Genomic DNA, 18,001 nt, shown 5'->3' on the forward strand with positions numbered 1-18,001 from the left:
TCATAAAATATCTACATAATTACACATCTCCAGCTTAAAAAATTCCTCTTTTTTTTCAGGACAACAAATTCCTTTTTGATTGGAACAGGGCCAGATTTTATAGACTAGCAAGTAGCAAATTGCTAGTTTAAAAATCAAATGCTAGTTACAGAAAACATGGTAGTGAAAATTGGCAATAATCTTTTAGTCTAGTTTTGCAATTGTTTTTTCATCCTTTTACAAGTGGTTTTTCAAACTCTGATATATGTCATTATAATAAGTGAATTTTGAATTATAGTTATCACTTGTGACAGCTCAAAGGCACTCGACACACTCAAATAATGATAATTCCGTCGTAAATCTGGGTTGCTTCCTGACACAATAAATTGGTAGTTATTTATTGCTTTGTAAGCCATTTCCATATGGATTTTAAAATTCCAAATTTAATTGCGATGTAATTAGGAAAAGCAAATTTATATTAGAATAATAATCACTTTTTGACCTGATTGTTTTGCAACAATTCCATTATAAATCCACATTGCTTCCCAATAATTTTTTTAACAGTAAATTATTGGTTTTTCGGCCATCTCTGCATGGTGTTCTCTAACTCCAATATTTTTTATACCTTATTGTAACACCTAAAGTTGGAATTTGAATTATAACTACTTTTAACTCAATTTGTGAGGTTCTATCATAAATCCACATCGTTTTTCAGCATTTTTTCATAATGTTTTCGAATTAAGACTTTTTAATATGATGTCATTGGGACACACTAGTTTCGAATTTGAGTAACTACCACTTTACTTGCTTATTTTTTACTATTCTATTGTTAATCCACATCGTTTTCAGACAGCTTACTTGGCAATACTTTTTCGTTCTTACGGCCTTTTTCACATGGTTTTTCAAAAGCAATAGTTTTAAAGCAATGTTATGAAGACACATAAATTTCACAATTGAGTATCACTTTCTGACACTTTTAATCACTTTTTAGAGTGATATACTTGTGGCTATGCCATCGTTGTAAGTCAACATCATCTTCCCTACATACACTTCATTTTTGTAGTCATTTCCACATCAGCCTTATATACACTTCTTTTTGCAGTCATTTACACACTAAATCTTGGTATTTAAAACATATTTGTACTGCCGACTAATTTAAGTAATAAAGTTTTGATAATAAAGACTAATTTAAGTAATAAAGCCCAACTTGCGACTATCAAAATTTACTTTCGTTTTTAGACCACTTCACTGTTTTCAACATGGTTTTTAAAATCTCAATGATTTTAATACATTATTACAATACGCAAAATTTTCAAAAATGCAAGGTACTTTAAAAAATCAATTCCCAGACTGTGTATATTCATCGCAATAATTTACCCATTAAAAGCTATAAATATTATGAATTCCTAAAGAGTCACACCCTTTCTTTGGGAACTCTATTATACCAAAATATACATGTGATACATAAATGTATAAATGTCATATTATACTAAATAGATAAATGTTATATAATACCAAAATAAAGTCCTTTTATTCATATAATTTATTTTAATTAATAATTTTAAAAAACTGCATAATTTTAAAAAACTGCAAAAATTTAATTAATGAAACAAAAATTTACAAATTTTATATTTTGTCAAATTTAGTGCATTATTTTGATATAATGAAACAGATATTTTTACAACAAAAATAGCATAAAACAGCATTATTTTAAAATATTAGTCAGAAAATTCACAAAAGTTACCGTGTGAAAATAATATTTTGTGGAGAACAAACACAACCCTTTAAAATTTTATCAAGAGTAAAACAGGGTTATATTCTCTCCTCAACAATCTTTTAATAGTCATTGATTGGATTATGAAAAAAGTAGATAACAACAATAAGGCTATAAGATAGTCGCGAATGGAATATCTCAGTGACTTGGATTTTGCAGATGATCTCAGTCTTCTAACAAGCAACCTACAACATACGCAAACCTATACAAATACCCTATATACCGCAGCAAAAAGATGTGGATTAAAGATTAACAAAGACAAAACAAAGATCATGAAAATTAACTCAAAGCAGAATACCAACATATATCTCAAAAAAACTGTCTATTTGAAGAAGTTTTACCTACCTTGGATCAATTATTAATGGCAGAGAAGGTACAGATAACCAACAGATTGAATAAAGCACAAAGTGCTTTTGCTATTTTAAATAAATTTTGAGCATGCGGGACTACATCAAATGAAAAAAAAATAAGAATATTGAACTCAAATGTTAAAACAGTACTTCTATATGGATCAGAAACAATGTACAACTTGAAAACCAATACAAATAAGTAACAGGCTTTTATCTACAAATGTATCAGAAGAATTCTTAATTTAAAATGGTTTCACAAAATATCTAACAATGAATCATTCAAAATCAGTAAGCAAAAAGTAACAGAAATTAAAATCAGAGAACGCAAATAGGGATAGATTGGACACATTATCAGAAAGCCAGAAAAATTTAAAGTAAAACATTGGCTGGACTGGACATTTCAGGTAAACAAAAGAGGTGTAGGCCTAAAATGATATGGAGCAGAGCTATTATCAATGAATTAAAGACAATAAACAAAACATGGAAAGAAATAAAGTTTTTGGCTGCCAATAGGATGAGATGGAGAGTCACGACAAAGGTCCTATGTTCCCTATAGAGTAAAGAGGTATAAGAAAAAGTGGTACTTGAACTTTCATACAAGTATAAACATTTAACGTTAATCATTTAATAAACCTTTTATAGTAATATGTTTCACAGTAACAATTTTGTTTCATTTTTCACATCACAAAATATATTACAATACAACTTCAAAAAATGCTGGTTATGAACCCTGGTTGTGCTACTGGCATTTTTCCATGCTAACAAATTCTGCTACTGTTTTTAAAAAATTAAATTGTGCCTTGATGTCAATGTTTTTTGGGAAATCAGTCTTATCCCATAAACAATAACACAACATAGAGACAGTATTACAGTACAAAACAAATTGACTATTTTTTGGACTGCGCAGAAATAAAAATAAGAGTGCCATATTTATAATTTAGTAAGTAGGGTAAGAACTTTTATGACTTTTTAACAGATTCATTTTTTCTGAGCACTCATTTGCAACGAGCAAATATTACGCTCATTTCAAGCGAGTTCCAACGTTCTAAACCAGAGCCTTAATAAAGAGAACTGTTATAATTATACTAATGAACAAAAAATTATTTATCAAAGAAATTTCTGTGAAACAGAAAAAATATATTAGCATAAAAATTACCTTTTTAGCATTGTTTTCTGCTTTTTTGTATGATTCAATTTCAACCAATCCAAATGCATACATTCCAAATAGGTGGCTAAAATAAAAATACACTAACTATAACATTTATAGCCAAAAAATTAAGAGATAAGTATAAAACTAATCATTCATTGATAACATGCACATACAAAACTTAACAAAATTGCGTTTTGCTTTAATTACTCATTGATTATATCAATTGAACATTGTTGACATTAGATATTATATGACACAACTCTTCAATTAGTGGTGGGGAAACCAGTAACCACACGACAAAAAAAAATATTATTAATCAATGAAACATCATGAACCCTTGTTATCACTTACATACACTACCTGACCAAAAGTATCCAGATACCCAGCGGTACAAACTCAAGAGTCAAGGGGCATATATTAATATGATACTGGCTCCCCTTTCGCATTAATGACAATCTGCACATGTCAGGGGATTAATACCAGTTTTTGATAGGCCATAGGAATTGACTTCCAAACATTCATCATAGTTGAGGAGTGTACTGGTAATGAGAATTGTAGATTTGGCTGGTTGTGTTTTAAATTGTCCCATAGGTGGTTTATAGGATTTAGGATCAGGACTCTGAAAAGGCCAGTCTAGTTTTTGAACATCCATTTCATTAAACTGTGGCTGTAGAAGTTATGAGTGAATTGAAAAATTATTCTGCGGGAAGAGAAAAGGGCCTCCCAGAAATATTGCCACAGAGTGGGGAGAGCAACAGCGTTCAGAATGTCCACATACAACTCAGAGTTCATAATTAAAACCAAGGACAGACATGTCAACCTCAAATTCAAAAAGCCTGAAATTTTTTGTGACTACTACATAGCATGATAAGCAAAACAATAATAAAGATTAAAAAAGTGAGTGATTTAGCATTTTTGTTAAAACTTTATAAAAAAAAAAAAAAAGCTGTTTGTTTTTACAAAGAAAAACAGAATTAAGTCTGAATTTTTGTTACTTGGCTGAATATTTTCTAACAAGTTGCATCGTTAGAAAGAATGATAAATACTGCCAGCTTTAATCGACCCACACACTTTAAGCACTACTTTTCCTATATTAACTTTACAGCATTTTGTATTATATTGTTGAACATATTGTTTGAAAAATATTACCAAAAGAATGAAAAAATTCTGAAAATTTCATTTAAAGCAGATAATTAAAGTGTTATTATAGATGCAGAAAGAGAATATTCAGATTACTAGTTTAATAAGTTTAACATACTTAGAAATAGAAACCTTTCTGCCATTTCTGTTTATTTTGTAAGCCATGATAAACAAGAATATTGTACTTTTGTTTGTAACTCAGCAGCTTACAAATTGCATCCTCAAAGGATGCGTGTTACACAGGTTACAGCTAGGGGAAATAATTAGTACATAGTCTAACCACCTGATGTTGTCTGGCAAAAAAATAAAATTTAAAAAAATAATAACTTTCAAGCAAAATTTTTACAAATTTGTTTAACATAGATTTTGATGTTATCATTTAGTGCATATTCCTTAATGAGTTTTTTATAACTGAAGTTTTCAATTAAGAAATGATTTTCAGATAATAAGAAAAAACTTAATTTTAAAAAGGAGAGATTGTATAACTAAAACTCAAAGAATTTTTTGAATTCATTTCACAAAAGTAAAGAAAACAGGAACTTCATACTAGGATACATTCTAGATTTATATTAGGAACTTCCGTGTTTTCTCTCTAGCACAATCATTCTGAATTATAATATAAGTTTTACCCATAAAGAGGAATATCAGGAGACCAATGAGGAAGAACTCTTTCAATAGAATCTTTCATTTCCTTTTGATAACCCAAATAAAAATATGTATCATGCGCCATTTTAAGAGCTAAAATATCAGTAGGATGTTTCTGTAATATCTCATCCCATATCACTGTTGCATCAATCAGATTTCTGAAATTGAATAAAAAATGCATTCAGTTGAAATTAATAAAAATATATTTCACTTAAATGAATAATAAGCATTAAATGCATTGAATTAAATTTCAAAAAATTATTCATAACACAAATCTTGAAATATTGACCATTATTTATTTACATACATCATTAGTTTTCTAGCATCGCATATCTATTGCAGAAGAGTTCTAACTTGTTTTGGAGAACTAAAACTGTTCTAGTCTGAATGAGCCTGAGATATACGTTGAATAAAAGCTAAATTTTGTGGCCACAAAGATAAAGAAACCAAACGAAAGTAGCGGATCATCAGAATTTTTTATACCTTATAATTTCTATATTTCTTATATTTCATGACTGAATCAAACATATATTATAAAGCAGTAAAAAAAATTTATGTAAATTTTATCATGAGTCTAACCCCAAAACCAAGTCTTTTTAGTAAACAAACCTGGGCCTGCATCGGACTTAGAAGAGAGAAGGCCTCAGCACCATAAACAAGAAACTTGATCTTTTAGTAGACCAAACAATGACATTTTTCATAATGTCGGACTACTAAATTAATCCAAGCTGAGGTCTTCTCTCTTCCAGAAAGTGCTGATTGGACCCGTGCTGAGATTGTCTCATCTCTAATATCTATGACCTAATTTAATTGCTCATTAACTCATTATAATACTCATCTCTTTATACTATGAAGATAGAAAAGCGGTGGTTCAGGGGATAGAGCAACAGTGGCTAATTGATACAAATTCTTCTCTCAGCTTGCACTGACCAAAGTGCACACGCAGAAAATTTTAATGTGTTGTGGATAGTAATAATGTATTCAAAATGTCAAAATGGTTAAAAAGAATAAAAAGTAACAGCAATAACTGCTGATAAATTTATCAGAAGTTAATGTGGATTTATGATCCAGAATCGTCAAAAAACTGCCAAAACACGATGTCAATGTGGATTTATAAAGGAATTGTTATGAGTCAAACATGACAAAAAGTGATAACTTAAATACGAAATTTGCGGGTCAAAATAAAGTATTAAAAACATCAGATTTTGAAAAATCATGTGGAAAGGGCTGAAAAAAGTATAAATACTAACTGAAAATTATCATCCAATGACGCTAAGTTACAATGTAATTGTCACAAATCAGACGCATCAAAAAATGATAACTTAAATTCGAACTTAGTAATAACAGTATATTAAAAATAGCAGAGTTTGAAAAATTATCTGAAAGAGGTCAAAAAAATAATAGATAACTTCTGAAAGACTTGATAAACGACTTGAAATTTTGATGGGATCATCACAAATTAAAGGTATCAATAAGTGATAACTCAAATTCAAATTTTGCATGTCATAATAATATTGTATTAAAAATATCAAAATTTGAAAAACCATGCGAAAAGGACCGAAAAAATTATAAATAGCTTTCGAAAAATCTATCACAAAATGAAGTGATATTGGGCTTAAATCATCACAAATTGAGAGCGTCAAAAATTTATACCTCATTTCAGAAATTCGCTCATTGTTATAGCATTTTATTAAAAATATCGGAATTGAATAAAACCACATACAAACTGCCAAAAAATTATTAGAAAAACTAACATTACAATGATATGCTATGAAAAAAAATTACAATGGAACCATCACAAATAGATCAAAAATAAATATCGCAACCTCTGGTCTGGCCAATACTCATAGTCATAACTCGACGTCATAATCATAACTTCTGATCTGTTGTATAACTAGGCCAATGTTATAATTGTGAGAGCAAAGGCATTTTAAAACTTAGGCATCAAAAATAACGACTGGGTGTAATTTCTAAGAGTCAAATTTAAATATTTAGGTGCAAATAAGACTACCAACCACTTATGTCAAACCCTGACTGCAGGTTATATTAATAAAATCAAGATGTAATAGAAGTACATAGAATGTTCTGATGAATCTTCTTATATTGATTCTAAACAGTAGAAACTAATTTATACCATCTCTATGAATTATAAGAGTTATTGTTTTCATTATTGTGATACATCTTTTGCTTTTAAATTTGAGCACTTTTAACTTTTTATAGTTTTCAGACACTTGGGATATCTCTACAGAATATTTGCTAATTTTGTTTAATAACTTAATATTCTGAGCTATCTATCTAAAATCATAATTTAATAATATTAGCATACCCAGAAGCCCAAGATGAAAGTGCTTTTACATGGTCTTTTTCTCTAGGAGTTAAGACACAAGCTTGACTTTCAACCATGTGTTCCAAGTTCTCAACATCCTTTTGAAAGTTTTCATCCAATAAAACACTTCGCCCAGTACCAAGCAAATCAAAACCGACTGAAAGAGCTTTTCCCATTACTGAAAAGAAAAAATCCACATTATCATAAAATTGGGAAATTTTTTAGTTATACCATAATTTAAGACTTGAAATATCATTTAAATATTTACTTTTTAAAATAATTTTTAAATATTTTGTCAGACATACATGCATTATAAAATACTACAACTTTTAATAGAACTGAAAAAGAAATTCAATCAACAAAAAATTTGACTTTTATCAAGTAAACTATAAAGATAAATTTTATTTTGCATTCTTATAGCTTCCATACATCATATAATTTGAAGCATTTTGGTAAAAAAATTCAAACAAATTGATTCTCAACAAATATTAAAATAACTTACCTAAAAAAGTAGTGGTGTTTTTATAGCTGCATTATTTTTAGCTGATTATGACATGCTTAATTGAACATGGTTTAAATTAAACTTTGAAAATGTTTCAACTTAACAATATTCGAAATAGTATTGACTTATGATTATAAGATTTTCTTTCAAAAATTACAACACTCCGCCAAAAGCCGTGGTGGCTCAGGGGATAGAGCTTTCATCTTCCAATCAGGTGAACCGGGTTCGAATCCCAGCAATGGATGGTCGATAAAAATTTTGCACCTAGCTCACACCAACCACAGTGCTGATGTAAAAATATCTTCAGTGGTAGACGGTTCTTGAGTCTCTTTACTTTGGAGGTAAATGTGGTTTTATTCTCCATGAAAAGCAAATGCGGGTTAGTTCCATCAAAAAATTCCTCCTGGAAGGCAAATTTTTCTCAATACTTGAATACTTTTTCTCAATGCTTGATCTTTCCGGGACAGTGTAATATATAGAGATATTGTACATGCTCTATCACAGTGTTTCCCAACGTGGGGCCCACGCCCCACTGGGGGGCAATTTAATTGTTAAAGGGGGCAATTCGAAGATGGACTACACGACTTTAACCCTTTTGCTCTGGGCCATTTAAATGTTTCTAATTTAAATGTTAAATGGGTCTAAAGATTTCGATGCCAAAATTGAAAGAAAAAAGCAAATTTTTGAATAGTTGCAACCAATTAATATTATAAATTCGTTTGACGAGACCAAAATATCAACTGGGTTTTTGGTGGCGTCAAGTTGACCTCCCTGCGGTCGACGGCAGGCTCCGCGTGAACCCCCGGACGCTTTAAAGTCTCGCTAAACAATGCAGTTGTTTGCATCTGAAAAATAGACGAAATGAGTGAAGATATTGAAAAACAACTTGTTTAAAAGCTGAAAACAAGAAAATTCTCAGTGCAAATGGATGAATCAACTTTGATTGACAGTGTGGCAGTATTGATAACTTACGTAAGATATATTGATAAAGGGCATTTTAATGAAGAAATGTTGTTCTGTGAAAAATTAGAAAGCAATGAAAAATATAACATTAGAAGAATGAAAAATATAACATCTTGTGCTGCAGATGATGCTCCTAATATGATGGGCAAGAAAAATAGTTGCTTACAATTGATGAAAGATGAGAATCCAGAAACGATTCTTGTGCATTGTGTTATTCATAGGGAAAACTTGGTAGCTAAAAACATCTCGCCTGTTTTAAATAAAGTACTACATTCAGTAATAAAGTGTATCAATGCTATTAAAGCTAATGCCAAATGTGAGTGTCTCTTCAAGCTATTTTGTGAAGAATAAAATGCAGACCATGTGAGACTTTTACTTCACAGTAAGATGGCTCTCTAAAGGGAACTGCTTGAAAAGATTTTTGGAATTGTTTGATACTCTTAGTGATTTATTAAGCGACAAACCTGAAATGAAGTATCCGTTAACAGTCGATGGTAAAGCATTTGTGAGTTATTTAACCGATATTTTTGAAGAACTAAATATATTAAATAAAGTACTACATTCAGTAATAAAGTGTATCAATGCTATTAAAGCTAATGCCAAATGTGAGTGTCTCTTCAAGCTATTTTGTACTATTACTTCAAGGAACAAATAAAACTCTTGTTGATGCAAAAGCGAAGATATTTGGTTTCATTACCCTTATTGAGTTATGTCAGAAATATATTAACAACAAAGTCTTCGAACAGTTTCATTGGCTCTAAAAATGTGAAGTAAATGATGCCGCTTTACTTGTTATTGTCGATCAACTGAAAACTCCATCGACTGATTTAAAAGAAATATTTTCTGATTTAAAATAAATTGATTTTCCAGCATGGATGGTGCAGCCAACGTTAGTGGATTTGTCTGATATGTTAAATATGCAGTATCAAAAAGAACTCGCAGAAATGCAAAATGATGAGTCAGTTAAAACTTTCTTTAATATAAAAGGAGTGATGGCATGGCTTTGCGAGGAAACAGAAATCAAATACCCAAATTGAACCAAATGTGCAAGAAAACTATTGTTACCGCTTCCATCTTCATGTTCAACTGAATGTGGATTTAGTGCTGTAAATGATTTACTGGTAAAAAAAAAGAAATCATCTGGATATAACACAACGGGGAGATTTGAGACTGAAGCTAACCAAATTGGAACCTAACATAAAATCTCTGTGCAGCAAGCATCAAGCGCAAGGATCTCACTAAATTGAAATATTGAATTATTATAGAAAAATTTTGATTAAAATTATTTCGCATTTGTATTTTAGTTTTTCACTATATGTTTTGAAAATGTACTTACTATGTTTCGTTAACAATTTCCTAGTGATTTCTTCCTAAAACCTATCATTTAAGTTTTTTAAGGGAACAATTCAATTTTTGAATATTAAAAATAACTTATATGTTACATAGGGGGGCATAAGAATTTTAAAAAGGTTTAGGTGGGGCATGGCACGAAAAAGGTTGGGAAACACTGCTCTATCACATTTCTGTGGTATCTAATAAAATTGAGGTAGCTGAAATTATTTTCAAAATCTAGTTGCAGTTAAATTTGTCACTCTCACAGCATGCATTTACATATGGAAAAACCATTGGGCATAGATATTATTTATCTAAAAGCTGAAAAAACCTTTAAATTTTAAATTAACATCGTATCTAGAAAATATTAAAATGTTCTAAGAGACTTCAATATTTAATTAACATAATGAAAAAAATTTTTATTTAAGAGCAATAATATAAAAATCAATAGTTGTAGCATACTCTGATAGTTTTAACATGCATTGTATAAACAAAATCTCATAATTTTTAATCATAGTTATCAGTAAGAGCAGTTAAATTTTTAAAAACAAAAATTTTAAAGTATTTGTTTACCAAAGTTTGGATCAGCTACAATCATCTCTTCAATAGTTTTCGATAATCCGCCAAGTGAGGGATCTTCATACCAACCAACATACTAGCAAAGAAAAATGGTGTTCAATTTGTAAACAGTAACAACTTTTAAGAATCAGAGACAGCATTAAGAATCAAAGGTTTTAGAAAACCAAATTGCATAGAAAAAATGTAAAAGGAAAGGAAAAAAAACAAAGTACATAAACAATAAAGTTATACTTCTAAAACAACCAATGAAAATTCTGAATCATTAAAAAAAATATATTGAACTGTTAAGGCATACCTGAGATATTGCTGCATCATACAATTTACATGCTTGATCATTTGTTGATGAAAGAGGAAGGCCTTCTTTTCTCCATTCCTATAAAAAAGATTTTTATTACTACAATAATGAGTAATATTTTGTTAATTATAATTTTAAAGCCAATTAAGGCCCATGCTGAGTGGGTGGCTAGGAAATGCAATGGAGAAAGGGTGATGAAATTGTCTTAAATAATTTTCTGTAACACTCTCCAGCTTTTGTCTCTACAAGTAAAACCTATCTAAGATAAAGCAATTCTGTAGTATGTACGAATTTTTTTAGCAAGTGATTCAATGGTCAATTATATTCAATTATATTTGATGAAATTTTTCTAGCATCATTTGCTATTAATATGTAACAGAAACAAATGAAAGAATAGTACGGTACTTGATTTCCACGGCGACTGCTGTTCATAACGACGCAAAGATAGAATTATTCTAATTTAGTTTGTGGCTTTGATATCTTCGTGCTTACTTTCAATATTAAAGCAAAAGGATTGTCTTTCCCATAGGATTTTCACCACATAAATTCCGCAAAATAAGACTCTAGAAGATGATGAGCCATGCCTCCATGACTTTTGTTCCCAACATGAAAAAAAATTCTTTTTTTTTTTGACAACTTTTACACATACTCGATAACAAGGTAGTACCTCTTTTTACTGGAAAAATGAAACAGCACTCTCAGTAAATTAAAAATCTTCGAATTTTTTTTTTCAATGTTTAAATTGGAAAAAATTAATTACTATATCACACGATTTGAATGCAAAGCCTAAATGGAACCGAAAGTGCATAGTTACTCTTAGTTTAGAAACTTTTGGATGGTTTTTTTTTACGTGATTTGGTGGTTTAGCATGATTGCTATGAAAATCAAGTTGTGCTGAATAAACTTTTATCTAACATTTATATCCTAAATAGCTAACATTTATTCAAACTTCTACTCTTATAAGTTAGAACAAGTAATGTTAAAATGTCACCTTTTTAATGCTTTCTGTAACGAATTTTAGTCTAAACTTTTTAAAAAAATTTATATATATATTTTTGTGTGTGTGCATGTGTGTATATATATATACATATAAATTAATTTGATATAAATTTATCTTTAAAACCACACACTTTATTTTTTGCATTCTGTAAATTAGAAAGTTAATTTTAAAATGAAAGCTTAGAACACTGACATATACATTATCAAATTGATTCCATTCTTTATTGATGCTCAGTTCACATGGAAAAATCCAAAAAACATAATTGAAATGCTTTGTTACAAAATGTATTTGTTTGGTGTTTATTTTTTGTTTTCTCTCCATAGAATGAGTATTTCTTGCAATATTTCTCAGCTTCCTATATATCGCATAGTTTGCGAAGCAAGGAAACAGGCTTTACTTCCATGATATTACACCATAGTTTGCCTGCAATACCCAGAATGTTTTTTCATATTTTAAAATATCTAATATTTAATAAACAGTATTATTTTAATTTTAAAAAAAATTAAAATTTTTAAGAAAACAGTAATTTGAATTGATTATGTTAGCCAAATTTTTTTTCTCTCGATTTTTCTTTTCAAGAATAGATTTGATGAAATCATGCACTTAAGTTCTTTACTTTTGTCAAATTAAAACAAAATGACATAGTAGTTCACTTTTAAGATTTTAAACAAAGTAAGAAAGAGCAAACAAAACAAGATAAACTTTAATGCTTTAAATAAACTATCCCAGGTGAAGTTTAAAATTTTCAGCAAAAAACTTGAGGACAGTTATCAATTTTCTTAACTTAAATTATTAATGTGACTTTTCTAAGTAAAATAATTATCAGTTGCTAAACTTAGAAAAGTTGTCATAATAAGTAACATCTTCAAATTTCTGAAAAAAATCTAAACTTTTTAAAATCATTATGTATTTTAAATAAGGATACCTCATTAAGTCCAAGTACAGTAAAATTAACAGGGGTATCTAAGATTGTACGGTATTATTTTTGTTATATTCCTGTTTTAACACTTACCATTTAGAGATTTCCCTTGATATTTTTTGGGAATTGAGAAATTAAAATTCTAGACAAGTTCAAATGTTTTTTAGTTTTTTTTAAAAAATGCTCTGAAATTACTGTGATATTGGACACTGGATCCAATACCGTTAGTAAATTCCTATGATTCACTCACCATGTCACACATAAGTAGTCAGTAGGTGGTCAGCTATTGTTATTGCTGAATTGCCAAAGACGGGAGTCACGCCAAAACACTCAATAGCAATTTGGGAAATTCACTGTCTTTGGCTGCTCAACTCTGTATCAATGTTGTGGAATCCGTTATCTCAGCTATCCATAGCATCTTAAATTATCATTCCGATGTCATTGGGGAAGAGGTCTATTGAGCGCGGTCTTTCCATTTCCCCCCCCCCTAAACTTTTAACAAATATTTACAAGTACTTCAACAGTAGCTGATGCTGTGATACTCATAAAATTTTCAAATTTCACTGGTAACTCAGCTGTCATGGATTTTAACAATAGCTCCTCATCTATGTTTAAATCTTTAGCCGCTTACTACTGTTCTGTCACATACTCTGAAAACTTTTGTTGAGAGTGATCTCATGGATAGGAAAAGTTCATATGCTTCTTTTCTAGAAAGAAAACATTTTGGACCATTCCTTAATTTCCATGCATTCAATGATGTAGAAGGTAACTAAGTCTTTTTTTTTTTTTTAGATGCTCAAATATGTTATTTTTTAATTTTTTTCCAAATCAAAGATTTTGCATTTTCTATTGAAATATTTAATCCAATTACAAAAGTTCTCATCATCCACCCATGGAGAAATAATGATGTGTGCTGTAGCGCCCACCTATTCTTTCTCAGAATCAGACATTTGTTTAGATTTTTTTTTTACTCTCAGCTTTAAAGTCATAAGGTCAGGTGGGATAAAATGGGTATAAAACAAAAGCATTAAATTTATTTTACTAAAAAGTCTGGTGCATTTCATAAACAATAGATTCACATAGATTAAATATGAAACATAATGTATCTATTTTATTACAACAATGCATTTAAAAGAACATGTTTCGATTTAACGACTTTATCCCTGAGTGGGGTTAAATGGGTAAAGTTTTAAAACTAGTATGTATCTCACTAAAAATCATTTGTAAATATCGTTTCAGAAATAAAAATGCTCGTTAATGAATGTATCATGATTATATTTTAAAAATAAATGCTGAAAATTATTCTTTTTGTATTATTAAATTAAAGAATGGCTGTCCATGGTTATCAATATTAGGTTTCACATCAGATGCAGTATATTTTGCTGAATTCTACACAATTTCATCAAAAAACAAGCTTAAGTGAAATACAAATAAGAAAGCAAAAATTAATATCTATAGTAACAATTTATAGCAGCTACACATACTTTTATTCAATTTGCAAGTTTTTCATGATATTAGAATAAAGTTCATCAACTCATTAAACTAACATACCTACAGCATAATCATGGCTTAAACTAACATATTATATAAGTTGATCATAAACAGTTAGAAAAATTTAATTTTTCATTAGTTTATAAAACTTAAATAAATATGCTTGCTGTAATCCCAGTAAATTTTATTTAAATAAGGATTGGAGGTCCAAAAATGAGATCATTACATTCTGGTACCTAGATATAGAAGATTGATTAGGCTTTTATATCTCTCTGGGCAATATATTTAAACATTAATAGGTCTCAGTAACTTGGAACTAATCAATGTCCTAAGCACCTCAAAACACGTATTTTCTGAGATAATTAAATCAATATTATTACTTTCTTTGTGGGAAAGGTTTCAACTGACAGTGAATTAGATAAAGATCTATTTAAGTATCAGATTTAATAGATAATTCTTTTAATATTACATAAATATCTAGTTTTTAATTTTTATCGACTAAATTTGTTCAGTATTTTGCATATATTTTATACTTTGGTACGTATATCGAGAGAGTAAATTACTCAAAATCAACGTCCTTAAATTTGGAAAAAGTTTTGTCTTTAAATTTTATTTATTTGAGATCTAGCCCTAATTTAGAATATAAATTTTCAAATATAGGTTTAAAGGTGTTTGTGTATTACAGACTATTAATATTTGAAAGTTTTTCTTTTAAACTTCCATGATAAAAAAGAGATAAAAATTGTGGTTAAAAACATGAATTTAAAAATTAGGCCTAGCTGAACCACTTTGACACCTAAGAAAAAATATTTAAGTGCCATTAACTCCTTGCCTCATTCTTATTTTTAACCCAGAACCTAACTAAATATATTAGCAAGATTGACCTATACAGAATATTTAGTGAATTTCTAACAGTATAACGTAACAACTTGTTCTTCTAATACATGTTTTAACGTTTTTTCCTCACACTTCTTTTTTTAAAAAAATTTTTACTATTAAAAAATTGTGAACCACAATTTCTTCATTCAACTTTACCAACTAAGAAAAAATTCTAAAACAGAATTCTATTTCCATACAATAACAAAAAAGATTACTAATTGGTTTCATAGACAATATTAAATTGTATCAAACTAATTTTTTTTTATATTCTATAATCATAAATAATATCAATTTATAAATTATAGAGTTTGCTTAAGAAAATTCAATGACTTTTTCAAGCTAGGCTACATAAATAATTTTATATCACAAAAACTGATAATCTGATAGGATCCTTTCTTTATTTTTCTTATACGAACAAATACTTTACTTTTTCATCCTTATAAAAGAGAGATTAGTATATGATCTCAAAACAAGTTTATTGCATTTCAATTTATGTATCAAGTTAATTCATCATCAATTGTTTGTAAATCTTAGTTAAACTGACAATAATTTACAACTACTTTGCTTTTGAAATGAAAACCTATTGATCTAGTACACCAAATTTTGAAAACCCTATCTAGCAAAAACAAAAGAATTTTACACTTGGGCTGACCCAAAAAACCCCAAGGTATGTTCTTATCGGGCTGAGTCTACTTTGGCGAACCCTGCTTTTAGACACTTACAAGCAGGCCATTATATATCATTTTTAAAGTAATCTAAATTTAAAAATTGGATACTTCATTAGGCAGGGATATCAGAAATCACCAAGTTAGCCCCAATCTATGATCTTATAATTTTTTTTCTTCTAATTTTTTACCTAGGTCACATTCTAACTGCTTATCGTCAAAACTTAGCAATTTTATATTGACACACTCCTTTCCACTTAACCAATCAGCCATTTCAGTAAGCGCTAACAGATACCAGAAATTGAAATATTTCCACCCCTGCATTCGAATTGTGAAGAATTTGAATATATTTAATATTTGGAGGATATTAAACCTGTATATGCCAACCTGTTACCTGTATGTGCCAACTACAATTGCAAAGACTGCAAAAAGATTTTAATGTAACAAAATTTGACAAAATATGTAGAGCCTTGCCCAGGGATGGTTATCAGTTTTACTCTTTGAATTAATACGTTTTTCTATTTTTTTTAGTTCCTCACTACACTCCTTAGAGTTCACCGAAGCATGACGATTAATTCAGCACAGGTTCCGAAATTTTCTTAATATCTGGCTCCACAATCATCCAAATATATTTTTCATTTACTTAGAATTACAATTTAAAGTACAAATACTACACTGCAGTTGATACAATTAGAAACGTCAATCAACTAATGAAATTGAAGGAGAAGTTAAGATAGTTCTCTAAAGATACTCAGAAAATTTGAATAGTAGAAGTTAATAGCTCATATTTTTAAATTATCAGATTGAACACGTTAGAACTAAGTGATCTACAATTTAATTGGTCAAAACACCGGAAACAAAAGTTATTTTAACTTAATAATCTTTGAATAATTCAATAAGCTTTCAAACCCATATAAAACTAACAATAGGCGATTAAAATAATCAAACAATGAATAGACGAATATGTGTCCAAAATATTTTAAATTGAAGAAGGTACGAAATTTACTAAGTAAATCAGAAATGAGTATTTATTAACATGTAGAAGCATGAAAATAAATAAATGATAACAATTGAACTAAAAACATTTAATACAATAAACTTACAGAAATACCGCGCCAAAATTGTCTCATCGTTGTACCATATCTCAAAGAAACACAACCATTCAGAAGAAATTAAGCTAAGTATCTACAGTTATCAACAAATCACTCATAAAAACAACAGCTGATCTGCCTACCTTTTGCTCACTAAATTAAAGCAACTTTTTGAACTACTGCTGAAATCGAAAATATTTCCTTTAAAATTAAGCAATGTAATTTGGTTGGTGTAGTTCATATTTGCGAGACGCATATGAAGCACTAAAGTGACCAGATCAATGAAGCATCCGCAAAAAATTTTGCGATTTGAAGATTTATGGAAAATATTAATTTATATTATTTCCATTCCAACCCCATTAATAAACTCGTAACCCAACAAGTTTTTTAAGAAAGGTGATTTCAGGTCGCGTTCCAATCATACAGTACAGTGCGCCATCTGGGGAGAAGATCGATTCCATGTCTTGACCCTTCCCTATCCTGCTCTTTTCAATTGTATAGGAAAGCACTCCGATATTTTCCAATTTCATAGTATTTTTCGCGTTTAATTGTCAAAAACATTTCTTTTTAATCCGCACGATGCTTTCTTTTAGAATTACATTCAATGTAGTTTTCATTTCCATATAGTTTCCTACCTTAAACTTTTTTAATCTATTTAAAAATCACGACTGAAACAAACATACTTCCTTCTCCTATGACTCTCCACACGTTAATGGTGAAAGTATGCGAAGTGTTGCCATAGATAGAGAGTTCTGCCCTAAGTCATCCGTAGCCCATTTCGATCACCAACCGTATGGAGGCATGGCCACCGAGAGTCAAGGCCTCTCAGTAGGTTCCGTAGGTTCATAACGTTATCCTCGGAAGTGTTAGCGAACCATAAGATAGCACGGTATTTAGATTTGTATTAAGAGAAAACTATAT

General features: G+C 29.5%; 1 protein-coding gene across 2 annotated transcripts in view; it reads right to left on the reverse strand.

Moving 5' to 3' along the window:
- LOC107446430 (tetratricopeptide repeat protein 38) overlaps window positions 1–17,794 on the reverse strand; it is a 58,154-nt gene extending 40,360 nt beyond the window's left edge. Inside the window, exons 1-6 of one of the 2 annotated variants that reach the window (XM_016061070.3) lie at window positions 17,093–17,794; window positions 11,036–11,113; window positions 10,735–10,816; window positions 7,365–7,542; window positions 5,023–5,196; window positions 3,260–3,335 (exon numbers count right to left, since the gene is read on the reverse strand). In XM_016061070.3, the coding sequence (XP_015916556.1) occupies window positions 3,260–3,335; window positions 5,023–5,196; window positions 7,365–7,542; window positions 10,735–10,816; window positions 11,036–11,113; window positions 17,093–17,119 (615 nt within the window). In that variant the 5' untranslated portion in view covers window positions 17,120–17,794. The remainder of the gene's footprint in view (window positions 1–3,259; window positions 3,336–5,022; window positions 5,197–7,364; window positions 7,543–10,734; window positions 10,817–11,035; window positions 11,114–17,092) is intronic. The other variant, XM_043041394.2, reaches the window with a different exon arrangement.
- Window positions 17,795–18,001: the final 207 nt, after the last annotated feature.

The sequence above is a fragment of the Parasteatoda tepidariorum genome, chromosome X1 (assembly GCF_043381705.1).
Source record: "Parasteatoda tepidariorum isolate YZ-2023 chromosome X1, CAS_Ptep_4.0, whole genome shotgun sequence".
In the NCBI taxonomy this organism is placed as follows: domain Eukaryota; kingdom Metazoa; phylum Arthropoda; class Arachnida; order Araneae; family Theridiidae; genus Parasteatoda; species Parasteatoda tepidariorum.